Consider the following 21,531-nt stretch of genomic DNA (forward strand, 5'->3'; position numbering starts at 1 on the left):
ACCTTCTAACATGTCAGTCCTCCATAGCTCAGGTTATACCCACAGAAGGACACAAATAAAAACTTTTTTTTTTTTTTTAAACCTGTTTGTTCCAGCCAAAAACACAGTCTATGAGCCTAGAAAATACGATCACACAAAGCAGCATGTAAGTAATTAATACTTTATAATTAACCCCATCTGTTCAATAAACCCCCCTCAGAGGATGTTAACCCTGGATTCTGTCAAGGTATAAAGGAGCCACACTTTGACCCTGTTATTTTATGTGTAAAAAATTGAAACAATCTTACCTCCATGATTCATGCTGTGGAACAGAACACAGCCTCTTGCATCTCAAGACTCTAACTTTCATCAATACTCTCACTCAGAGGTTGACATTATTACTTAAACTCCAGTCCTATCTCAAAGGGCAGATACCCTTTTTTTCAGGACTCTTAGAATCTTCTGACACTTCTCTGCCACCTCCTATCGTGACGAAAGGCAAAGAATGACTGGGGTAATGAGGAAGTGGGAGGGATATTTAAGCCTTTGGCTGGGGTGTATTTGCCTCCTACTGGTGGCCAGGTGTTGCATTTCCCAACAGTAAGGAATAAAGCTGTGGACTCTCCCTATCTTAGGAAGGAAAATGTAACTACAGGAACTCTCCAGGCTGGTAAATTTACCCTGAGTATTACATGACCTTTTACCTTAGCACCCCAAGATGCTGATTGTTTAGTTTGAGTGCAAAAACTAGCAAAATATTTATTTTTTCGGAGGTTAAAAACGAGTAAAAGGGAAATGACACCACTAATGGGAGCTAGCTGCTGATTGGTGGCTGCTCTTATATTACTGTTGTCACTGACTCACCTGATGTGTTCAGTTACTTCCAAATAGTGCATTACTGCTCCTTCAACAAAAGATATCAACAGAGTAAAGCAAATTATGAACTGGTTTAACACTGCATGCTCTATCTGAATCATGACCTTTTTTTAACACATAGGTAAAGTGCTTGTGGCTTCCAAACAAAACGCAGGTAGTGTAACTACACTCATGATTAGCTTACTGGCGTTTTCCCAGGGTTAGCAATGCAAAAAATCCACACAAATTAAAGAACATAAAGTCACAATTATGATTCATATAGAGGCAATTTTAAGCAACTTCCTGTATGTTAGGCGTGATTACAGGTCAATCAGCCATTTTGACTGAACCTTTCAAACATGGATGCCCATATTCTTTGGGGGGGGTGCCTTGAATACAAGTATTGAAAGTATTACAATTCTTATGACATAGGCACATTCTATCATCCTGATGTTTATTTTTTAGGTTGGAAATGGGAAGAACAACGTTCATGTAATGAACATCTCCACAGGGAAGAAGGTAAAGGGAGGCAGCAGTAAGCTGACAGGCCGCGTGCTATCACTGTCCTTTGACTCAGCGGGTCGGATCCTATGGGCAGGCGATGACAGAGGCAGTATCTTCTCTTTTCTTTTTGACATGGCTACAGGTAATTGGGATGCACTGCAGTGAGATTGTGGTATTTGTTCTGTCTAACATGTAGTAGTTGCTGTTCTCACATGCATAATTGTTTTTTGTTTTTATCCATAATTTCTTTAGGTAAATTAACAAAAGCCAAACGTCTGGTCGTGTCAGAAGGCAGCGCTATAAGCAGTATCTCCGCCCGCTCTTGGATCAGCCGTGAGGCCAGGGATCCCTCTCTGCTTGTGAATGCTTGTATCAACAAACTATTGTTGTATAGGTGAGATCTGGACCTTCCCCCCTTTTTTTCCAACATTGCTACATATGTTGTCTCATCACCTGGTTATTTGCTTTGTAGGGTTGTAGATAACGAAGGAACACTGCAGTTAAAACGAACTTTTCAAATCCAGCAAACGAACAATGCAATACGCAGTATTTTCTGTCCTTTGATGTCCTTCAGACAAGGAGCCTGTGTTGGTATGTAAATGTGGTTAAAATGCTGGACTATACTTGAACCATTGTGCACATTAAAGGGACATTCTAGTCAGAATGAAACTTTCATAAATCAAATAGGGCATGTAATTTTAAACAACTTTCAAATATACTTTTATCAAATTTGCTGTGGTCTCTTTGGTATTCTTAGTTGAAAGCTAAACATAGGTCGGCTCATATGCTAATTTCTAAGCCCTTGAAGGCCACCTCTTATCTGAATGCATTTGATAGTTTTTCACAGCTAGGTGGCGTTAGTTCATGTGGGCCATATAAATAACATTGTGCTCACGCCCATGGAGTTATGAGAGGGTTTTGATTGGCTAAAATGCAAATCTGTCAAAAGCACTGAAATTAGGGGGCAGTCTGCAAAGGGCTTGGATACAAAGTAATCACAGAGCTAAAAAGTATATTAAAGGGACACTGAACCCAAATCTTTTCTTTCGTGATTCAGATAGAGCATGCAATTTTAAGCAACTTTCTAATTTACTCCTATTATCACATTTTCTTTATTCACGTGGTATCTTTATTTGAAAAGAGAGAATGTAAGTTTAGATGCCGGCCCATTTTTGGTGAACAACCTGGGTTGTTCTTGCTGATTGGTGGATACATTCACCCACCAATAAACAAGTTCTGTCCAGGGTACTGAATCAAAAATTGGCTGGCTCCTTAGCTTAGATGATTTCTTTTTTAAATAAAGATAGCAAGAGAATGAGGAAAAATTGATAATATGAGTAAATTAGAAAGTTGCTTAAAATTGCATGCTCTATCTAAATCACTAAAGAAAAAAATTGGGGTTCAGTGTCCCTTTAATATAACTGTGTTGGTTATGCAGAACTGGGGAATGGGTAATAAAGGGTTTATCGATCCTTTTTTAAACAATAAAAATTCTGGAGTAGACTGTCCCTTTTAATTCCCCTTGTATGTTCAGTTATAAACACAACTGGTGATTGGCTGCTACATGTGTATGCTGATCATAATTAGCTCACAAGCTCAGGGGCTGCAATATGTTGATGCTTTTGAGCAGGACTTTTTCTATGTGTTTCATATATTTAGCATCGGACCCCAGTATCCTAATTTGTTAGCGCATTTTATTTCTGCATTTGAAAGTACTTTAGCTACTGTGCCATGTATCTAATGGCTCTTTCAAATGACTATCACATCTATTTATCCCTTTCTTTTAGTGACCGGCAGTGAAGACATGTGTGTATATTTCTTTGATGTGGAGCGAGCTACTAAAGCCATAGTAAATAAACTACAGGGACATAGTGCAGCTGTGTTGGGTGTTAGCTTTAATTGTGACGAGAGTCTTCTGGCTTCAAGCGACGCAAAGGGGATGGTAATTATCTGGCGACGGGAGCAAAAGTGACCCATTTGCACCTTCTGGAAAACCTGTGGCTGCTTTTAAACTTGACTGTGTTGTATCTATTATTTATTTCTCTGCTTCCCAAACTTAATACATTCCTTTTAAAAGCCTACGTATATTTTTTTTTTATATTTTGATTGCTTCATCTGGAAAATGAGAACAGGCTAAATCTGCAGCAATGTTAGTCCATGACACAGGGTTACCTATCATGCGAGTAATTTATTCATAGATTGTCATCAAATACAGCTCAAATAAGTTAGAGCAAGTAAGGGCAATCACCACTAACTTAAAGGGACAGTACACTGTAAAATTGTTTTTCCATAAATGTATTTTAAATGACTTGTTATACCAACTGCAGAGTATAAAATATTTGAGAAATTGCATTTTCATGCTTATTTGTGTATCTGAAGTAGCTGGTTTTGTGCTTTGAAACCACAGCCTATTACAATGGGTTGAGCTTCAGGTAATATCAGATCTCATTATGTTATCACTTTTATGTACACACACTTGCTTCCTTATCTTATATTTGTCTGGAACACCAAAGCTCAATACATAGAGAGAACAATGGAAAAACATAATTTATGTAAGAACTTACCTGATAAATTCATTTCTTTCATATTAGCAAGAGTCCATGAGCTAGTGACGTATGGGATATACATTCCTACTAGGAGGGGCGGGGCAAAGTTTCCCAAACCTCAAAATGCCTATAAATACACCCCTCACCACACCCACAAATCAGTTTAACGAATAGCCAAGAAGTGGGGTGATAAGAAAAAAGTGCGAAAGCATAAAAAAACAAGGAATTGGAATAATTGTGCTTTATACAAAAAAATCATAACCACCACAAAAAAGGGTGGGCCTCATGGACTCTTGCTAATATGAAAGAAATGAATTTATCAGGTAAGTTCTTACATAAATTATGTTTTCTTTAATGTAATTAGCAAGAGTCCATGAGCTAGTGACGTATGGGATAATGACTACCCAAGATGTGGATCTTCCACGCAAGAGTCACTAGAGAGGGAGGGATAAAATAAAGACAGCCAATTCCGCTGAAAAATAATCCACACCCAAAATAAAGTTTAAATCTTATAATGAAGAAAACTGAAATTATAAGCAGAAGAATCAAACTGAAACAGCTGTCTACCAAAAACTGCTTCAGAAGAAGAATACACATCAAAATGGTAGAATTTAGTAAAAGTATGCAAAGAAGACCAAGTTGCTGCTTTGCAAATCTGATCAATCGAAGCTTCATTCCTAAACGCCCAGGAAGTAGAAACTGACCTAGTAGAATGAGCTGTAATCCTTTGAGGCTGAGATTTACCCGACTCGACATAAGCATGATGAATTAAAGATTTCAACCAAGATGCCAAAGAAATGGCAGAGGCCTTCTGACCTTTCCTAGAACCGGAAAAGATAACAAATAGATTAGAAGTTTTTTTCGGAAATTCTTAGTAGCTTCAACATATTTCAAAGCTCTAACTACATCCAAAGAATGCAATGATCTCTCCTTAGAATTCTTAGGATTAGGACATAATGAAGGAACCACAATTTCTCTACTAATGTTGTTAGAATTCACAACCTTAGATAAAAATTTAAAAGAAGTTCGCAACACCGCCTTATCCTGATGGAAAATCAGAAAAGGAGATTCACAAGAAAGAGCAGATAATTCAGAAACTCTTCTAGCAGAAGAGATGGCAAAAAGAAAACAAAACTTTCCAAGAAAGTAATTTAATGTGCAGTGAATGCATAGGTTCAAACGGAAGAGCTTGAAGAGCCCCCAGAACCAAATTCAAACTCCAAGGAGGAGAAATTGACTTAATGACAGGTTTTATACGAACCAAAGCTTGTACAAAACAATGAATATCAGGAAGAATAGCAATCCTTTTGTGAAAAAGAACAGAAAGAGCAGAGATTTGTCCTTTCAAGGAACTTGCAGACAAATCTTTATCCAAACCATCTTGAAGAAACTGAAAAATTCTCGGAATTCTAAAAGAATGCCAGGAAAAATGATGAGAAAGACACCAAGAAATGTAAGTCTTCCAGACTCGATAATATATCTTCCTAGATACAAATCTACGAGCCTGTAACATAGTATTAATCACAGAGTCAGAGAAACCTCTTTGACTAAGAATCAAGCGTTCAATCTCCATACCTTTTTAAATTTAAGGATTTGAGATCCTGATGGTAAAAAAGGACCTTGTGACAGAAGGACTGGTCTTAACGGAAGAGTCCACGGTTGGAAAGAAGCCATGCGGACAAGATCCGTATACCAAAACCTGTGAGACCATGCTGGAGCCACCAGCAGAAAAAACGAGCATTCCTTCAGAATCTTGGAGATTACTCTTGGAAGAAGAACTAGAGGCTGAAAGATATAGGCAGGATGATACTTCCAAGGAAGTGACAATGCATCCACTGCTTCCGCCTGAGGATCCCTGGATCTGGACAGATACCTGGGAAGTTTCTTGTTTAGATGAGAAGCCATCAGATCTATTTCTGGAAGTCCCCACATTTGAACAATCTGAAGAAACACCTATGGGTGAAGAGACCATTCGCCCGGATGTAACGTTTGGCGACTGAGATAATCCGCTTTCCAATTGTCAATACCTGGGATATGAACCGCAGAGATTAGACAGGAGCTGGATTCCGCCCATACCAGTATTCGAGATACTTCTTTCATAGCCAGAGGACTGTGAGTCCCTCCTTGATGATTGACATATGCCACAGTTGTGACATTGTCTGTCTGAAAACAAATGAACGATTCTCTCTTTAGAAGAGGCCATGACTGAAGAGCTTCTGAAAATTGCACGGAGTTCCAAAATATTGATTGGTAATCTCACCTCCTGAGATTTCCCAAACCCCTTGTGCTGTCAGAAACCCCCATACAGCTCCCCAACCTGTCAGACTTACACCTGTTGAGATCACAGTCCAGGTTGGAAGAAAAAAAGAAGCCCTCTGAACTAAACGATGGTGGTCTGTACCACGTCAGAGGGTGTCGAACAATCAGTTTTAAAGATATTAAATGAGATATCTTTGTATAATCCCGGCACCACTGGTTCAGCATACAGAGCTGAAGAGGTTGCATGTGAAAATGAGCAAAGGGGAACACGTCCAATGCAGCAGTCATAAGAACCTAGAATTTCCATGCATAAGGCTACCGAAGGGAATGATTGAGACTGAAGGTTTCGATAAGCTGAAACCAATTTCAGACGTCTCCTGACCAACAGAGACAGAGTCATGGACACTGAATCTATCCGGAAATCTAAAAAAGGTTACTCTTGTCTGAGGAATCAACAAACTGATTGGTTAATTGATCCTCCAACCATGTTCTTGAAGAAACAACACTCATAAAAAGCTGGAAAGGATCTTTCCATTGAAAATGAGCAAAGGGAATTGAATCCAATGCTGTTAAAACTTCTATGCATATATAGCAACTGAAGGAAATAATAGAGACTAAAGGTACCGACAGACGGAACCCAATACAAATTGTCCCTTGTCTGATAGAGACAAAGATAGTGACATAAACCATCTGGAAACCTAAAAAAAAAAGGTGACCCTTGCGTGAGGAATTAAGAGCTTTTGAAAAAAGATCCTCTAACTATGTCCTGAAGAGCAAGTGAAACATATGAGAATCCGCATCCTCAGGAAATAATCTGAATGAAAACAGAAAAATGAAGAATACGCATTTATTGTATCTAAAGAAAACAAATAATGCTATCAATGACCACAAAAAGGCAAAATTGTTTGAATAAAACTCCAAAACCCAGTTCCTACAAAAGGAACTGGAATAAAACCCCCAGAAGATTCCAGGTCTGAGCAGCGCTTGAACCCCATGGGTACCCAGCCATGCCTCAACAGTATCCAAAATATATAGGACAGAAACACACTTAAAGAAAGTGTTAGCCTTACTGGAATAAAATCAAAGAAATCTGGACAAAATAGAACCAAATAAATTTCAAAGAAGTCTTAACCTGCCCCTTACCAGCCAAGCTGGAATACGGCATGTGCATCGCAACATTAGGGAGCTAATTTCGAACCCCAATTAAAAACATGTTACTTGGGAAAGAACTCAGGATTTGTTCCTTAATAAAAACAACCAAACTAGTATAAGGTTAAAGTTTTAGTCTTAGAACTCAATATTGAAGCCCATAGTAACAGTTAAGAATTGAATCCAATTATAATTGATTATCTTAGAACAAAAGAAATATGGATTTTTTTTTTTTAATTTTTTTTTTAAATCACAGAATTCTTCTAGCTAAAGACATAGATTAACCCTCATTTGCGAATATATTCAATAAAATGAAGACACAAATGAAATCATTAGCATGATAGTCCAGTTTAAAGGACCAGTCAAAACAGAGGACTTGCAAAATGCAAAACAACAAGACAAATGCAACGGCACCTAGTCTAGTAAATGTTGTCCCTTAACAATGCTAAAATAAATCATGATCTGATACTTGATCTTAAAGTAAACAGAAAAAAATGAAGCAATTGCAATATCACAGGACCAAGAAAAGTACCTGAAACTAAATAATTTTCCAAAAATAAAATACAACTATATAAAGGAAAATAAATACTATTTTGCTATAAAAACAATAGCATAATTAGTAGGATTAGAGATAGCTCCAATAAATTGGAGAACCCTCCAAATTGAATTTAACTGCTGACAAAGAATATAGTTTAAAAATAAAAGACAATTCTCAGCCTATTCCATTCCCTAGTATGGGGAATTGGAAAGAAAACCTCTGAAATCACAGAAGAAAATAAAAAGGCAGAAATAGTGTCAACTAGTCTTAAAGAACTAGTTACCTTAATATCCAAAATAATCAACACCTCTTCAACAAAGAACAAATGTACTTTAATAATTAACAAATCTACTTTTTTATATAATTTTTTTGTGTCAATATCTGATGAAGAGAATTTCTGAAAGAGAAAAAAACATCATCAGAGAAGGATAAATCAGTATGTTGTTGGTCATTTGAAACTTCAATAATTAAAAAAGAAGTGAAAAAGACCTAAAAATCGTATTAGAAGGCACGAAGTCAGACATAGCCTTAATCAGAAAAAATATTTCTTATAAATCTTCTAAACATTTCTTGCACTTAAGAATGGAAATGTATAAAGCATAAATACTAATGGAATCTGCATGTAAAAGTATATCATAATAACTTATTACAAACCATAGCTAGAGATAAACATTTATAACATTTAAAATAAATGAACTTAGCTTTGGTAGAACTGAAACTCAGTTAAGCATTTTTCCAGAAGTGGCTTCTGACTCAGGGACAAACGGAGACATCTTGCAATATGTAATAGAAAAAACAACATATAAAGCAAAAATGATCAAATTCCTTAAATGACAGTTTCAGGAATGGGAAAAAAATGCCAGTGAACAAGCTTCTAGCAACCAGAAGCAATAAATAATGAGACTTAAATAATGTGGAGACAATAGTGACGCCCATATTTTTTAGCGCCAAAAAAGACGCCCACATTATTTGGCGCCTAAATGCTTTTGGCGCCAAAAATGACGCCACATCCGGAACGCCGACACTTTTGGCGCAAAAAAAGTCAAAAAAATGACGCAACTTCCGGCAACACGTATGACGCCGGAAACAGAAAAAAAAATTTGCGCAAAAAAAGTCCGCGCCAAGAATGACGCAATAAAATGAAGTATTTTCAGCCCCTGCGAGCCTAATAGCCCACAGGGAAAAAGTCAAATTTTAAGGTAAGAAAAAAAATTGATTAATTCATATGCATTATCCCAAATATGAAACTGACTGTCTGAAATAAGGAATGTTGAACATCCTGAGTCAAGGCAAATACATGTTTGAACACATATATTTAGAACTTTATATAAAAGTGCCCAACCATAGCTTAGAGTGTCACAGAAAATAAGACTTACTTACCCCAGGACACTCATCTACATGTAGTAGAAAGCCAAACCAGTACTGAAACGAGAATCAGTAGAGGTAATGGTATATATAAGAGTATATCGTCGATCTGAAAAGGGAGGTAAGAGATGAATCTCTACGACCGATAACAGAGAACCTATGAAATATACCCCGTAGAAGGAGATCATTGAATTAAAACAGGCAATACTCTCCTCACATCCCTCTCACATTCACTGCATGCTGAGAGGAAAACCGGGCTCCAACCTGCTGCGGAGCGCATATCAACGTAGAATCTAGCACAAACTTCACCACCTCCATAGGAGGCAAAGTTTGTAAAAACTGATTTGTGGGTGTGGTGAGGGGTGTATTTATAGGCATTTTGAGGTTTGGGAAACTTTGCCCCTCCTGGTAGGAATGTATATCCCATACGTCACTAGCTCATGGACTCTTGCTAATTACATGAAAGAAATTATAATTTTATTACTTAACTATCATGCCCCCACTGAGGGTGTAATCTCTTCTGCTGGCTGTGTTTACTTAGGCTCGTCAATAGCATATACGCCAGTATCAAAACTTTCAGTATAGGTTGGGAAACCACAAGCTAAATCAGCTATTTCAAATGCTGAAATATGAGTAAAGGAGCTACTTGCAACCAATTTAATACACTCTAGCAGGTAAAAAGGATCATTGGGAATAATTTAAAGGGGAGAAAGTTTTTGGGTGAACTGTCCCTTTAAAGTAGTGAATTTAAAGTAACTATCTTAATGCATATGAAGGACATGCTAAAAAAATTTTTTATAAACTAAAGGTGAACATCTGGTCAGAGTATGATTGACGTTCTCACGCATAGAGGCCTACTTATCAAGCCATCAACTGTGCTGCATTCGCCGGCACCAATACGCTCGCCTGACATCCCCTAACATTGCGGACGCGGACCTGAATACGCTCTCCATATTTATAAAAAAAAGCTGTCAAAAAGCCGCGCACCAAGTAAGGGGAGATGAGCAGTGGACTGTTGTTAACTAACGGTCATCGTTCTCGCTGCTATTTGGCTTTTTCCCAACTTTATTTATACCCTGTCACTAAACACCGCCACTATACTAAAAAGTTTAACCCCTTATCCTGACGCTCCCGGAGCCCACCGCAACTCTAATAAAGTAATTAACCCCCTTTCCTGCTGCTCCCGGAGCCCACCGCAACTACATCAATGTATTAACCCCTATCCCGCTGCTCCCGGAGCCCTCCGCAACTAAATAAATGTATTAACCCCTATTCCGCTGCTCCCGGAGCCCACCGCAACTACATAAATATATTAACCCCTAAACCCCTGGCCTCCCACATCACTACCACTTACCAAACCTATTAACTCTAAACTGCCAACCCCCCACATCGCCATAAACTAAATTAACCTATAAACCCCTTAACCTAACAACCCGCTAACTTTACATTTAATATTAACTCATCCCTATCTTATAATTTAAACTTACCTTTAGAATTAAAATAAACTATATTAAACTACTAATTAACCTACCCTAACTATTATACTACAATTACATTAAACTATATTAAACTAATAATTAATCTACCCCAATTATTATACTAAAATTACATTAAACTACAAATTAAATTAACTATATTACATATTTAAAAACCTAACCTTACTCAAGTTATTTAACTCTAATATTAAATATTACTAAGTTACAAAAAACTAAGTTATAAGTTTAATTTAAACTAATTACACCTAATCTAAGAGCCCTATGAAAATAAAAAGCCCACCCAAAATAAAAAAAAACCCTAAGCCTACAATAAACTACCAATGGCCCTTAAAAGGGCCTTTTGCGGGGCATTGCCCCAAAGAAATAAGCTCTTTTACCTGTAAATAAAAATATGAATGCCCCCCCCAACAGTAAAACCCACCACCAACACAACCAACCCCCCAAATAAAAACCTAATCTAAAAAACCTAATCTCCCCATTGCCCTGAAAAGGGCATTTGGATGGGCATTTTTTCAGCCCAAACCCCTAATCTAAAATTAAAACCCACCCAATAAACCCTTAAAAAAGGACTAACACTAAACCCCAAAGATCTACTTACAGTTTTTGAAGACCCGACATGTAGCCTCATCCAAGCCGGCAGAAGTCTTCATCCAGACGGCATCTTCTATCTTCATCCATCCAGCGCGGAGCGGCTCCATCTTCAAGACATCCGGCGCAGAGCATCCTCTTCTTACGACGTCTTCTGGAACAATGAAGTTTCCCTATAAATGACGTCATCCAAGATGGCGTCCCTTAGATTCCGATTGGCTGATAGAATTCTATCAGCCAACCGGAATTAAGGTAGAAAAAAAATCTTATTGGCTGTTGCAATCAGCCAATAGGATTGAGCTTTCATCCTATTGGCTGATCCAATCAGCCAATAGAATGCAAGCTCAATCCTATTTCAATTTGTCTACATCGGAACAGTTGTAATAATTAACCTACCCTACACTTTAACCCAGTCACGAAAGGGTTAATGTAATTTTAGTATAATAGGGTAGATTAATTAATAGTTTAATATAGTTTCATGTAATTTTAGTATAATAGGTAGGTTAGGTTAATTAGTAGTTTAATATAGTTTATTTTAATTCTAAAGGTAAGTTTAAATTTATTATTAGATAGGGATGAGTTAATATTTAATATAAAGTTAGCGGGTTGTTAGGTTTAGGGGTTAATTTAGTTTAGGGCGATGTGGGGGGCTGACGGTTTAGGGGTTAATAGGTTAATAAGTGGTAGTGATGTGGGAGGCCAGAGGTTTAGGGGTTAATACATTTATTTAGTTGCGGAGGGTTCCAGAAGTGGCGGGATAGGGGTTAATAACATTATGTAGGTGGCGGCGATGTTGGGGCGCCAGATTAGGGGTGTTTAGACTCGGGGCTTATGTTAGGGTGTTATGTGTAAACGTTACCATAGAAATAAATGGGATATCGGGCAGCATCGAACATAAGCTTTCGCTGCTTTCAGACTCCCATTGATTCCTATGGCATCCGCGGCCTCCAGGGTGGCGGATTGAAAACCAGGTACGCTGGGCCGGAATAGTGGCAAAACTAGTCGGATAGTACCGAATTTGTATTCGGAACATCTGTAATGACGTAAGCATCGATCTGTGACGGACTGAGACCGGCGGATCTTATGTTACGTCACAGATTTCAACTTTTGCCAGTCTGTAGGCTTTGATAAATAAGGCGAATCAGGCTCGCCACAATTACGCTGTGGAATTCCAGCGTATTTGCGGTTGACGGCTTGATAAATAGGCCTCATAATATGTGATCACTATAATTACACCTATATGCACTACGGGTCTGACACAGGTGAGATAATTATGCTGACTAAGACAAAAAGTAAATTGTGATTGGCCTGCATGCCGAAAGGAAAGGCAGGGCTTCAATTTGATAGGTAACGGATCTCTATTTAGAGGCAGATTGCCGAGAAACGCATTGTATTGTTTTAACTTGTATATGCTCATTTGAGTTGGTTTATTTTAACTGGTGGTTTATGCCATTTTAAAAAAATTGTACTTCACTTTTTATCATCCTCTAAACCAGAGCTTTCCAAACTTTTCATGTTAGGTGACACACTTTATAGACCTACATTATTTTGCGACACAGTAATTCAATTGTACTAGCAAACAGGAGGTTAAACTAACTTGTTTTAAAAGATACGGACACATACATAAATTACATAATAATGAAATGTATTTACAAGTAACAGTATTTATGTATGTGCAAGAATTAAAAAAAGTTTAATAACACCAATAGCTACTTAATATTTTAATGGTATGTAGGAGGTTGATGGGATGAAAATAGTTTCTCAATATTTGGTGTAATATTAGATAAAGACACTCCCATTTCATGATCAAGCATTTTTAAACTTCCACTTCCTATCCATATAACAAGAGCAGGAACAGCAATGCACTACTGGGAGCTAGCTGCAAAAAACCCAAAACACTTTGACTTCTGCTCAGCGTTTAAGCTGCTGCCCTCAGAGCTCTGCGAGACCGACTGATTACTGCCAACACACTACTGTCCCACTCACTGACTACACATGCAGCCACGAGCTGATTAAGAAGAATGCACATGCAGTCAGGAGCCAATGTGCTGCCAATGTGAATTGTTTCAGTTCCCGCTAAGCTGCGCCAATAGGTTAAGATCTGTGACCCACTAGTTAATCAATCATGTGTCAACTACGTGATATGCATAGCAGGCAGACGGAAAGTCAGAAACCAAAAAAAAAAAAAATTAAAAAGAATTTTAAATGTAAAAAAAAAATTTGTGCTGAAGCAGGGACACACCTACACACTGTCACGACACACAGTTTGGAAAGCACTGCTCTAAACCATTGCTTTTTATGAGCCATACGTTACCTATTGGAGCCTATTACCATTCCGTCATTGCTAAAGACACAGCGTTACTGATCAGACCGGAGTTCAGCTAGCTGGGTTGCTGAGAACATCCAGCCTGCCCCATTAGGCACATCAGGGTGCCTTTCACAAATGCGAGTACCCTGTGCATGTTGTACTTATACTTTATCTGTACTTATTGAGACACGCAGACAGCGCCTCTCTTGTTGTATCATTGTTCTCTAACATCTGGTCAGAGGATTATAAGGAACATTGCAACAGCTCTGTTGATGGCACCTCCACTAGGTTATTTTTCAGGGCAGGAACGTAAGTTAAATAAAAAAAAAAACTGTAATACTTAAAATTTTATTTAAATGCCCTCTTTAAAATAAAAAAACCAGAAAAACGAAATTTAATGTTCCTTGAAGTGCAGTAAATTCCCTATTCAAAGAGTTGAAAATGATAAATCAAGCATTTTTGCCAGCACTCTAGAAGATATATTAACTTTCTCAATGTGCAGTGTGGATATTAAATCGATGATTTTCTTTCTCCAACATTGGTGTGTCCGGTCCACGGCGTCATCCTTACTTGTGGGATATTCTCTTCCCCAACAGGAAATGGCTAAGAGTCCCAGCAAAGCTGGCCATATAGTCCCTCCTAGGCTCCGCCCACCCCTGTCATTCTCTTTGCCGTTGCACAGGCAACATCTCCACGGAGATGGTTAAGAGTTTTTTGGTGTTTAAATGTAGTTTTTATTCTTCTATCAAGTGTTTGTTATTTTAAAATAGTGCTGGTATGTACTATTTACTCTGAAACAGAAAAGGATGAAGATTTCTGTTTGTAAGAGGAAGATGATTTTAGCAGACAGTAACTAAAATCGATTGCTGTTTCCACATAGGACTGTTGAGATGAAGTAACTTCAGTTGGGGGAAACAGTTAGCAGACTTTTCTGCTTAAGGTATGACTAGCCATATTTCTAACAAGACCATGTAATGCTGGAAGGCTGTCATTTCCCCTCATGGGGACCGGTAAGCCATTTTCTTAGTCAAACATAAAAGAATAAAGGACTTAAAAAAGGGCTAAAAAACTGGTAGACATTTTTATGGGCTAAAACGATTGCTTTATTGGGGCATATTATGCAGATTCTAGCTAACAATTGGCATTATAATCTTGGGGAACGTTTAAAAAAAAACGGCAGGCACTGTGTTGGACACCTTTTTTAGTCTGGGGGCCTTTCTAGTTATAGACTGAGCCTCATTTTCGCGCCATTACTGCGCAGTTGTTTTTGGAAAGCAAGGCATGCAGATGCATGTGTGAGGATCTAAGAATCACTAAAAAAGCTTCTAGAAGGCGTCATTTGGTATCGTATTCCCCTCTGGGCTTGGTTGGGTCTCAGCAAAGCATATAGCTGGGACTGTATAGGGGTCAAATTTAAAAACGGCTCCGGTTCCGTTATTTTAAGGGTTAAAGCTCTGAAATTTGGTGTGCAATACTTTTAATGCTTTAAGACACTGTGGTGAAATTTTGGTAATTTTTGAACAATTCCTTCATACTTTTTCACATATTCAGTAATAAAGTGTTTTCTGTTTGAAATTTAAAGAGACAGTAACGGTTTTATTTTAAAACGTTTTTTTGTGCTTTGTTGACAAGTTTAAGCCTGTTTAACATGTCTGTACCTTCAGATAAGCTATGTTCTATATGTATGAAAGCCAATGTGTCTCCCCATTTAAATTTATGTGATAATTGTGCCATAGCGTCCAAACAAAGTAAGGACATTAATGCCACAGATAATGATATTGCCCAAGATGATTCCTCAAATGAGGGGAGTAAACATGATACTACATCATCCCCTACTGTGTCTACACCAGTTTTGCCCACACAGGAGGCCCCTAGTACATCTAGTGCGCCAATACTTATTACCATGCAACAATTAACGGCTGTAATGGATAACTCCATAGCAAATCTTTTATCCAAAATGCCTACTTATCAGAGAAAGCGCGATTGCTCTGTTTTAAACACTGAGGAGCAAGAGGGCACTGATGATAATTGTTCTGACATACCCTCACACCAATCTGGAGGGGCCATGAGGGAGGTTTTGTCTGATGGAGAAATTTCAGATTCAGGAAAAATTTCTCAGCAAGCTGAACCCTGATGTTGTGACATTTAAATTTAAATTAGAACATCTCCGCGCACAGCTTAAAGAGGTGTTATCTACTCTGGATTATTGCGACAACTTGGTCATTCCAGAGAAATTATGTAAGATGGACAAGTTCCTAGAGGTTCCGGTGCCCCCCGACGCTTTTCCTATACCCAAGCGGGTGGCGGACATAGTAAATAAAGAGTGGGAGAAGCCCGGCATACCTTTTGTTCCCCCCCCCCGATATTTAAGAAATTATTTCCTATAGTCGACCCCAGAAAGGACTTATGGCAGACAGTCCCCAAGGTCGAGGGGGCGGTTTCTACTCTAAACAAACGCACTACTATTCCTATCGAAGATAGTTGTGCTTTCAAAGATCCTATGGATAAAAAATTAGAGGGTTTGCTTAAAAAGATTTTTGTACAGCAAGGTTACCTTCTACAACCAATTTCATGCATTGTTCCTGTCACTATGGCTGCGTGTTTCTGGTTCGAGGAACTAGAAAAGTCGCTCAGTAGAGAATCTTCATATGAGGAGGTTATGGAGAGAGTTCACGCACTTAAATTGGCTAACTCTTTTGTTTTAGATGCCGCTTTGCAATTAGCTAGATTAGCGGCGAAAAATTCAGGGTTTGCTATCGTGGCGCGCAGAGCGCTTTGGCTAAAGTCTTGGTCAGCGGATGTGTCTTCCAAGACAAAACTGCTTAACATCCCTTTCAAAGGTAAAACATTATTTGGACCAGATTTGAAAGAGATTATTTCAGACATCACTGGGGGAAAGGGCCACGCCCTTCCACAGGATAGGTCTTTTAAGGCTAAAAATAAGCCTAATTTTCGTCCCTTTCGCAGAAACGGACCAGCCTCTAATTCTGCATCCTCTAAGCAAGAGGGTAATGCCTCACAGCCCAAACCAGCCTGGAAACCAATGCAAGGCTGGAACAAGGGTAATCAGGCTAAGAAGCCTACCACTGCTACCAAAACAGCATGAAGGGATAGCCCCCGATCCGGGACCGGATCTAGTGGGGGGCAGACTCTCTCTCTTTGCTCAGGCTTGGGCAAGAGATGTTCAGGATCCTTGGGCGCTAGAAATAGTTTCTCAAGGTTATCTCCTGGAATTCAAGGAACTACCCCCAAGGGGAAGGTTCCACAGGTCTCACTTATCCTCAAACCAAATAAAGAGACAGGCATTCTTACATTGTGTAGAAGACCTGTTAAAGATGGGAGTGATACATCCAGTTCCAATAAGAGAACAAGGAATGGGATTTTATTCCAATCTGTTCGTAGTTCCCAAAAAAGAGGGAACATTCAGACCAATTTTGGATTTGAAGATCCTAAACAAATTTCTCAGGGTACCATCGTTCAAAATGGAAACTATTCGAACGATCCTACCCACCATCCAGGAAAGTCAATTTATGACTACCGTGGATTTAAAGGATGCGTACCTACATATTCCTATCCACAAGGAACATCATCAGTTCCTAAGGCTCGCTTTTCTGGACAAGCATTACCAGTTTTTGGCACTTCCATTCGGATTAGCCACTGCTCCAAGGATTTTCACAAAGGTACTAGGGTCCCTTCTAGCGGTTCTAAGACCACGGGGCATTGCAGTAGTACCTTACTTGGACGACATCCTAATACAAGCGTCGTCCCTGTCAAAAGCAAAGGCTCATACGGACGTCGTCCTAGCCTTTCTCAGATCTCACGGATGGAAGGTGAACAAAGAAAAAAGTTCTCTGTCCCCGTCGACAAGAGTTCCCTTCCTGGGAACAATAATAGATTCCTTAGAAATTAGGATTTTTCTGACAGAGGTCAGAAAATCAAAACTTCTAAGCTCTTGTCAAGTACTTCATTCTGTTCCTCGTCCTTCCATAGCGCAGTGCATGGAAGTAATAGGATTGATGGTTGCAGCAATGGACATAGTTCCTTTTGCACGAATTCATCTAAGACCATTACAACTGTGCATGCTCAAACAGTGGAATGGGGATTATACAGACTTGTCTCCGATGATTCAAGTAGATCAAAGGACCAGAGATTCACTCCGTTGGTGGCTGACCCTGGACAATCTGTCCCAGGGAATGAGCTTCCGCAGACCAGAGTGGGTCATTGTCACGACCGACGCCAGTCTAGTGGGCTGGGGCGCGGTCTGGGAATCCCTGAAAGCTCAGGGTCTATGGTCTCGGGAAGAATCTCTTCTCCCGATAAGCATTCTGGAACTGAGAGCGATATTCAATGCTCTCAGAGCTTGGCCTCAACTAGCAAAGGCCAAATTCATAAGGTTCCAATCAGACAACATGACGACCGTTGCATATATCAATCATCAGGGGGGAACAAGGAGTTCCCTGGCGATGAAAGAAGTGACCAAAATAATTCAATGGGCGGAGGATCACTCCTGCCACTTGTCTGCGATCCACATCCCAGGAGTGGAAAATTGGGAAGCGGATTTTCTGAGTCGTCAGACATTCCATCCGGGGGAGTGGGAACTCCATCCGGAAATCTTTGCCCGAATAACTCAATTATGGGGCATTCCAGACATGGATCTGATGGCGTCTCGTCATAACTTCAAGGTCCCTTGCTACGGGTCCAGATCCAGGGATCCCAAGGCGACCCTAGTAGATGCACTAGTAGCACCTTGGACCTTCAACCTAGCTTATGTATTCCCACCGTTTCCTCTCATTCCCAGGCTGGTAGCCAGGATCAATCAGGAGAGGGCCTCGGTGATCTTGATAGCTCCTGCGTGGCCACGCAGGACTTGGTATGCAGACCTGGTGAATATGTCATCGGCTCCACCATGGAAGCTACCTTTGAGACAGGACCTTCTTGTTCAGGGTCCATTCGAACATCCGAATCTGGTGTCCCTCCAACTGACGGCTTGGAGATTGAACGCTTGATTTTATCAAAGCGTGGGTTTTCAGATTCTGTAATAGATACTCTGATTCAGGCTAGAAAGCCTGTAACTAGAAAAATTTATCATAAAATATGGAAAAAATATATCTGTTGGTGTGAATCCAAGGGATTCCCATGGAACAAGATAAAAATTCCTAAGATTCTCTCCTTTCTACAAGAAGGTTTGGAGAAAGGATTATCTGCAAGTTCTCTAAGGGGACAGATCTCTGCTTTATCTGTCTTACTACACAACAGACTGGCAGCTGTGCCAGATGTTCAAGCATTTGTTCAGGCTCTGGTTAGGATCAAGCCTGTTTACAGACCTTTGACTCCTCCCTGGAGTCTAAATCTAGTTCTTTCAGTTCTTCAAGGGGTTCCGTTTGAACCTTTACATTCCATAGATATTAAGTTACTATCTTGGAAAGTTTTGTTTTTAGTTGCAATTTCTTCTGCTAGAAGAGTTTCAGAGTTATCTGCTCTGCAGTGTTCTCCGCCCTATCTGGTGTTCCATGCAGATAAGGTGGTTTTGCGTACTAAGCCTGGTTTTCTTCCGAAAGTTGTTTCTAACAAAAATATTAACCAGGAGATAGTTGTACCTTCTTTGTGTCCGAATCCAGTTTCAAAGAAGGAACGTTTGTTACACAATTTGGACGTAGTCCGTGCTCTAAAATTCTATTTAGAGGCTACTAAAGATTTCAGACAAACATCTTCCTTGTTTGTTGTTTATTCTGGTAAAAGGAGAGGACAAAAAGCGACTTCTACCTCTCTTTCCTTTTGGCTTAAAAGCATTATCCGATTGGCTTATGAGACTGCCGGACGGCAGCCTCCTGAAAGAATCACAGCTCACTCCACTAGGGCTGTGGCTTCCACATGGGCCTTCAAGAACGAGGCTTCTGTTGACCAGATATGTTAGGCAGGGACTTGGTCTTCACTGCACACTTTTGCCAAATTTTACAAATTTGATACTTTTGCTTCTTCGGAGGCTATTTTTGGGAGAAAGGTTTTGCAAGCCGTGGTGCCTTCCGTTTAGGTGACCTGATTTGCTCCCTCCCTTCATCCGTGTCCTAAAGCTTTGGTATTGGTTCCCACAAGTAAGGATGACGCCGTGGACCGGACACACCAATGTTGGAGAAAACAGAATTTATGCTTACCTGATAAATTACTTTCTCCAACGGTGTGTCCGGTCCACGGCCCGCCCTGGTTTTTTAATCAGGTCTGATGAATTATTTTCTCTAACTACAGTCACCAGGTACCATATGGTTTCTTCTATATATATTTCCTCCTGTCCGTCGGTCGAATGACTGGGGTGGGCGGAGCCTAGGAGGGACTATATGGCCAGCTTTGCTGGGACTCTTTGCCATTTCCTGTTGGGGAAGAGAATATCCCACAAGTAAGGATGACGCCGTGGACCGGACACACCGTTGGAGAAAGTAATTTATCAGGTAAGCATAAATTCTGTTTTTTATCATTATAGCAGTTTCCTAAATCAGACATAGCAAATTATTTGGTGTCTAGTGTGGCAATGTAGGGAAAGGTTATCAGTTTTTCTATCGTTTTAGGAGTGAGATTGCCAAGTGATCATTTGAGTCCTAAAAAAAAAAAAAAAACAGGCACTCCAACAATCTCTTAAGTACTCACTCTAGTTAGCTCTAATATACTCCACAAACATTAAAGGGACACTGAACCCAATTTTTTTCTTTTGTAATTCAGATAGAGCATGCAATTTTAAGCAACTTTCTAATTTACTCCTATTATCAATTTTTCTTCGTTCTCTTGCTTTTATTATTTGAAAAAGAAGGCATCTAAGCTTTTTTTTGGTTTCAGTACTCTGGACAGCACTTTTTTATTGGTGGATGAATTTATCCACCAATCGGCAAGGACAACCCAGGTTGTTCACCAAAAATGGGCCGGCATCTAAACTTACATTCTTGCATTTCAAATAAAGATAGAAAGAGAATGAAGAATAATTGATAATAGGAGTAAATTAGAAAGTTGCTTAAAATGTAATTCTCAATCTAAACCATGAAAGAAAAATTTTGGGTACAGTGTCCCTTTAAGTAAGAACAAGGAAAACAAAATTCCTGATTAATTTATTTTATAATGGTGAGACCAAGAGCCATCTTGGTTAGGAGGAGGTAAAATTTACGCAACAGCTCTTTAATAATCCCACTTTCTCATGATTCCTTAGTCATACATATGGCCAAGAGAACAAAGAAAATACGAAAAGCAGGAAATAAAAAGCAGGGTAAAAGAAGTGCAAACTGGTACTGTCGCCAACTATTATGGAAAAGCAAGGGTAGGTATTGTAGACTTTCAACACCATAAAAAAAACAAATTTATCTGGTAAGCATAATTTTTTTTTCTTTCATAAGATGGTGAGAGTCCAAGAGCCATCACTTGTGGGATCCTATAGGGTGGGAAAAACAGGTAAAGGGACACTATACACTTATATTTTCTTTGCATACATGTTATGTAGATTTATTTATATAGCCCATTAAGTTTTTTTTTTTTGTTTTGTTTTAATTTATAGTTTTGCTCTGATTTTCAGACTCCTAATCAAGCCCCAAAGTTTTATGAGAATACCGACAGATACCTACTCCAGGCGGGGGGGTCTTATTTCCCACTTGCAGTGGGCTTTTCCAACTACCTTTTCAACAGAGCTAAACTGAGAGCTTCTAAGTAAGTTTTTAAACAGTTTTATACTGGATTTTTATATTGGTATCTGTGCGTCTTATCCTATATTATAAAAGGCCAAGTGTGTTTGTCCGAAGCTGTCATGCGCAGTAGAGACAAACACACTTGGCCTTGAGATAGGGAGCGCGAGGTACACAAACAGCTGTGAGGTCTGGGGAGCGCGAGGTAAGCTACTCAACAGCTGTGAGGTCTGCTGCGTGAGAAGCGGCCATGCGCTCCCCAGACCTCACAGCTGTTTGTGGCCGACGG

The 21,531-nt window shown here is 39.3% G+C and overlaps 1 protein-coding gene across 2 annotated transcripts in view; it reads left to right on the top strand.

Moving 5' to 3' along the window:
- WDR13 (WD repeat domain 13) overlaps window positions 1-3,419 on the top strand; it is a 65,199-nt gene extending 61,780 nt beyond the window's left edge. For both annotated transcript variants that reach the window (XM_053696235.1, XM_053696234.1), the window contains exons 7-10: window positions 1,300-1,480; window positions 1,591-1,732; window positions 1,811-1,929; window positions 3,126-3,419. In XM_053696235.1, coding sequence (XP_053552210.1) covers window positions 1,300-1,480; window positions 1,591-1,732; window positions 1,811-1,929; window positions 3,126-3,310 — 627 coding nt within the window. In that variant the 3' untranslated portion in view covers window positions 3,311-3,419. The remainder of the gene's footprint in view (window positions 1-1,299; window positions 1,481-1,590; window positions 1,733-1,810; window positions 1,930-3,125) is intronic.
- The last annotated feature ends 18,112 nt before the right edge of the window (window positions 3,420-21,531 follow it).

Source organism: Bombina bombina, chromosome 12 (genome assembly GCF_027579735.1).
Source record: "Bombina bombina isolate aBomBom1 chromosome 12, aBomBom1.pri, whole genome shotgun sequence".
Taxonomy (NCBI): Eukaryota; Metazoa; Chordata; class Amphibia; order Anura; family Bombinatoridae; genus Bombina; species Bombina bombina.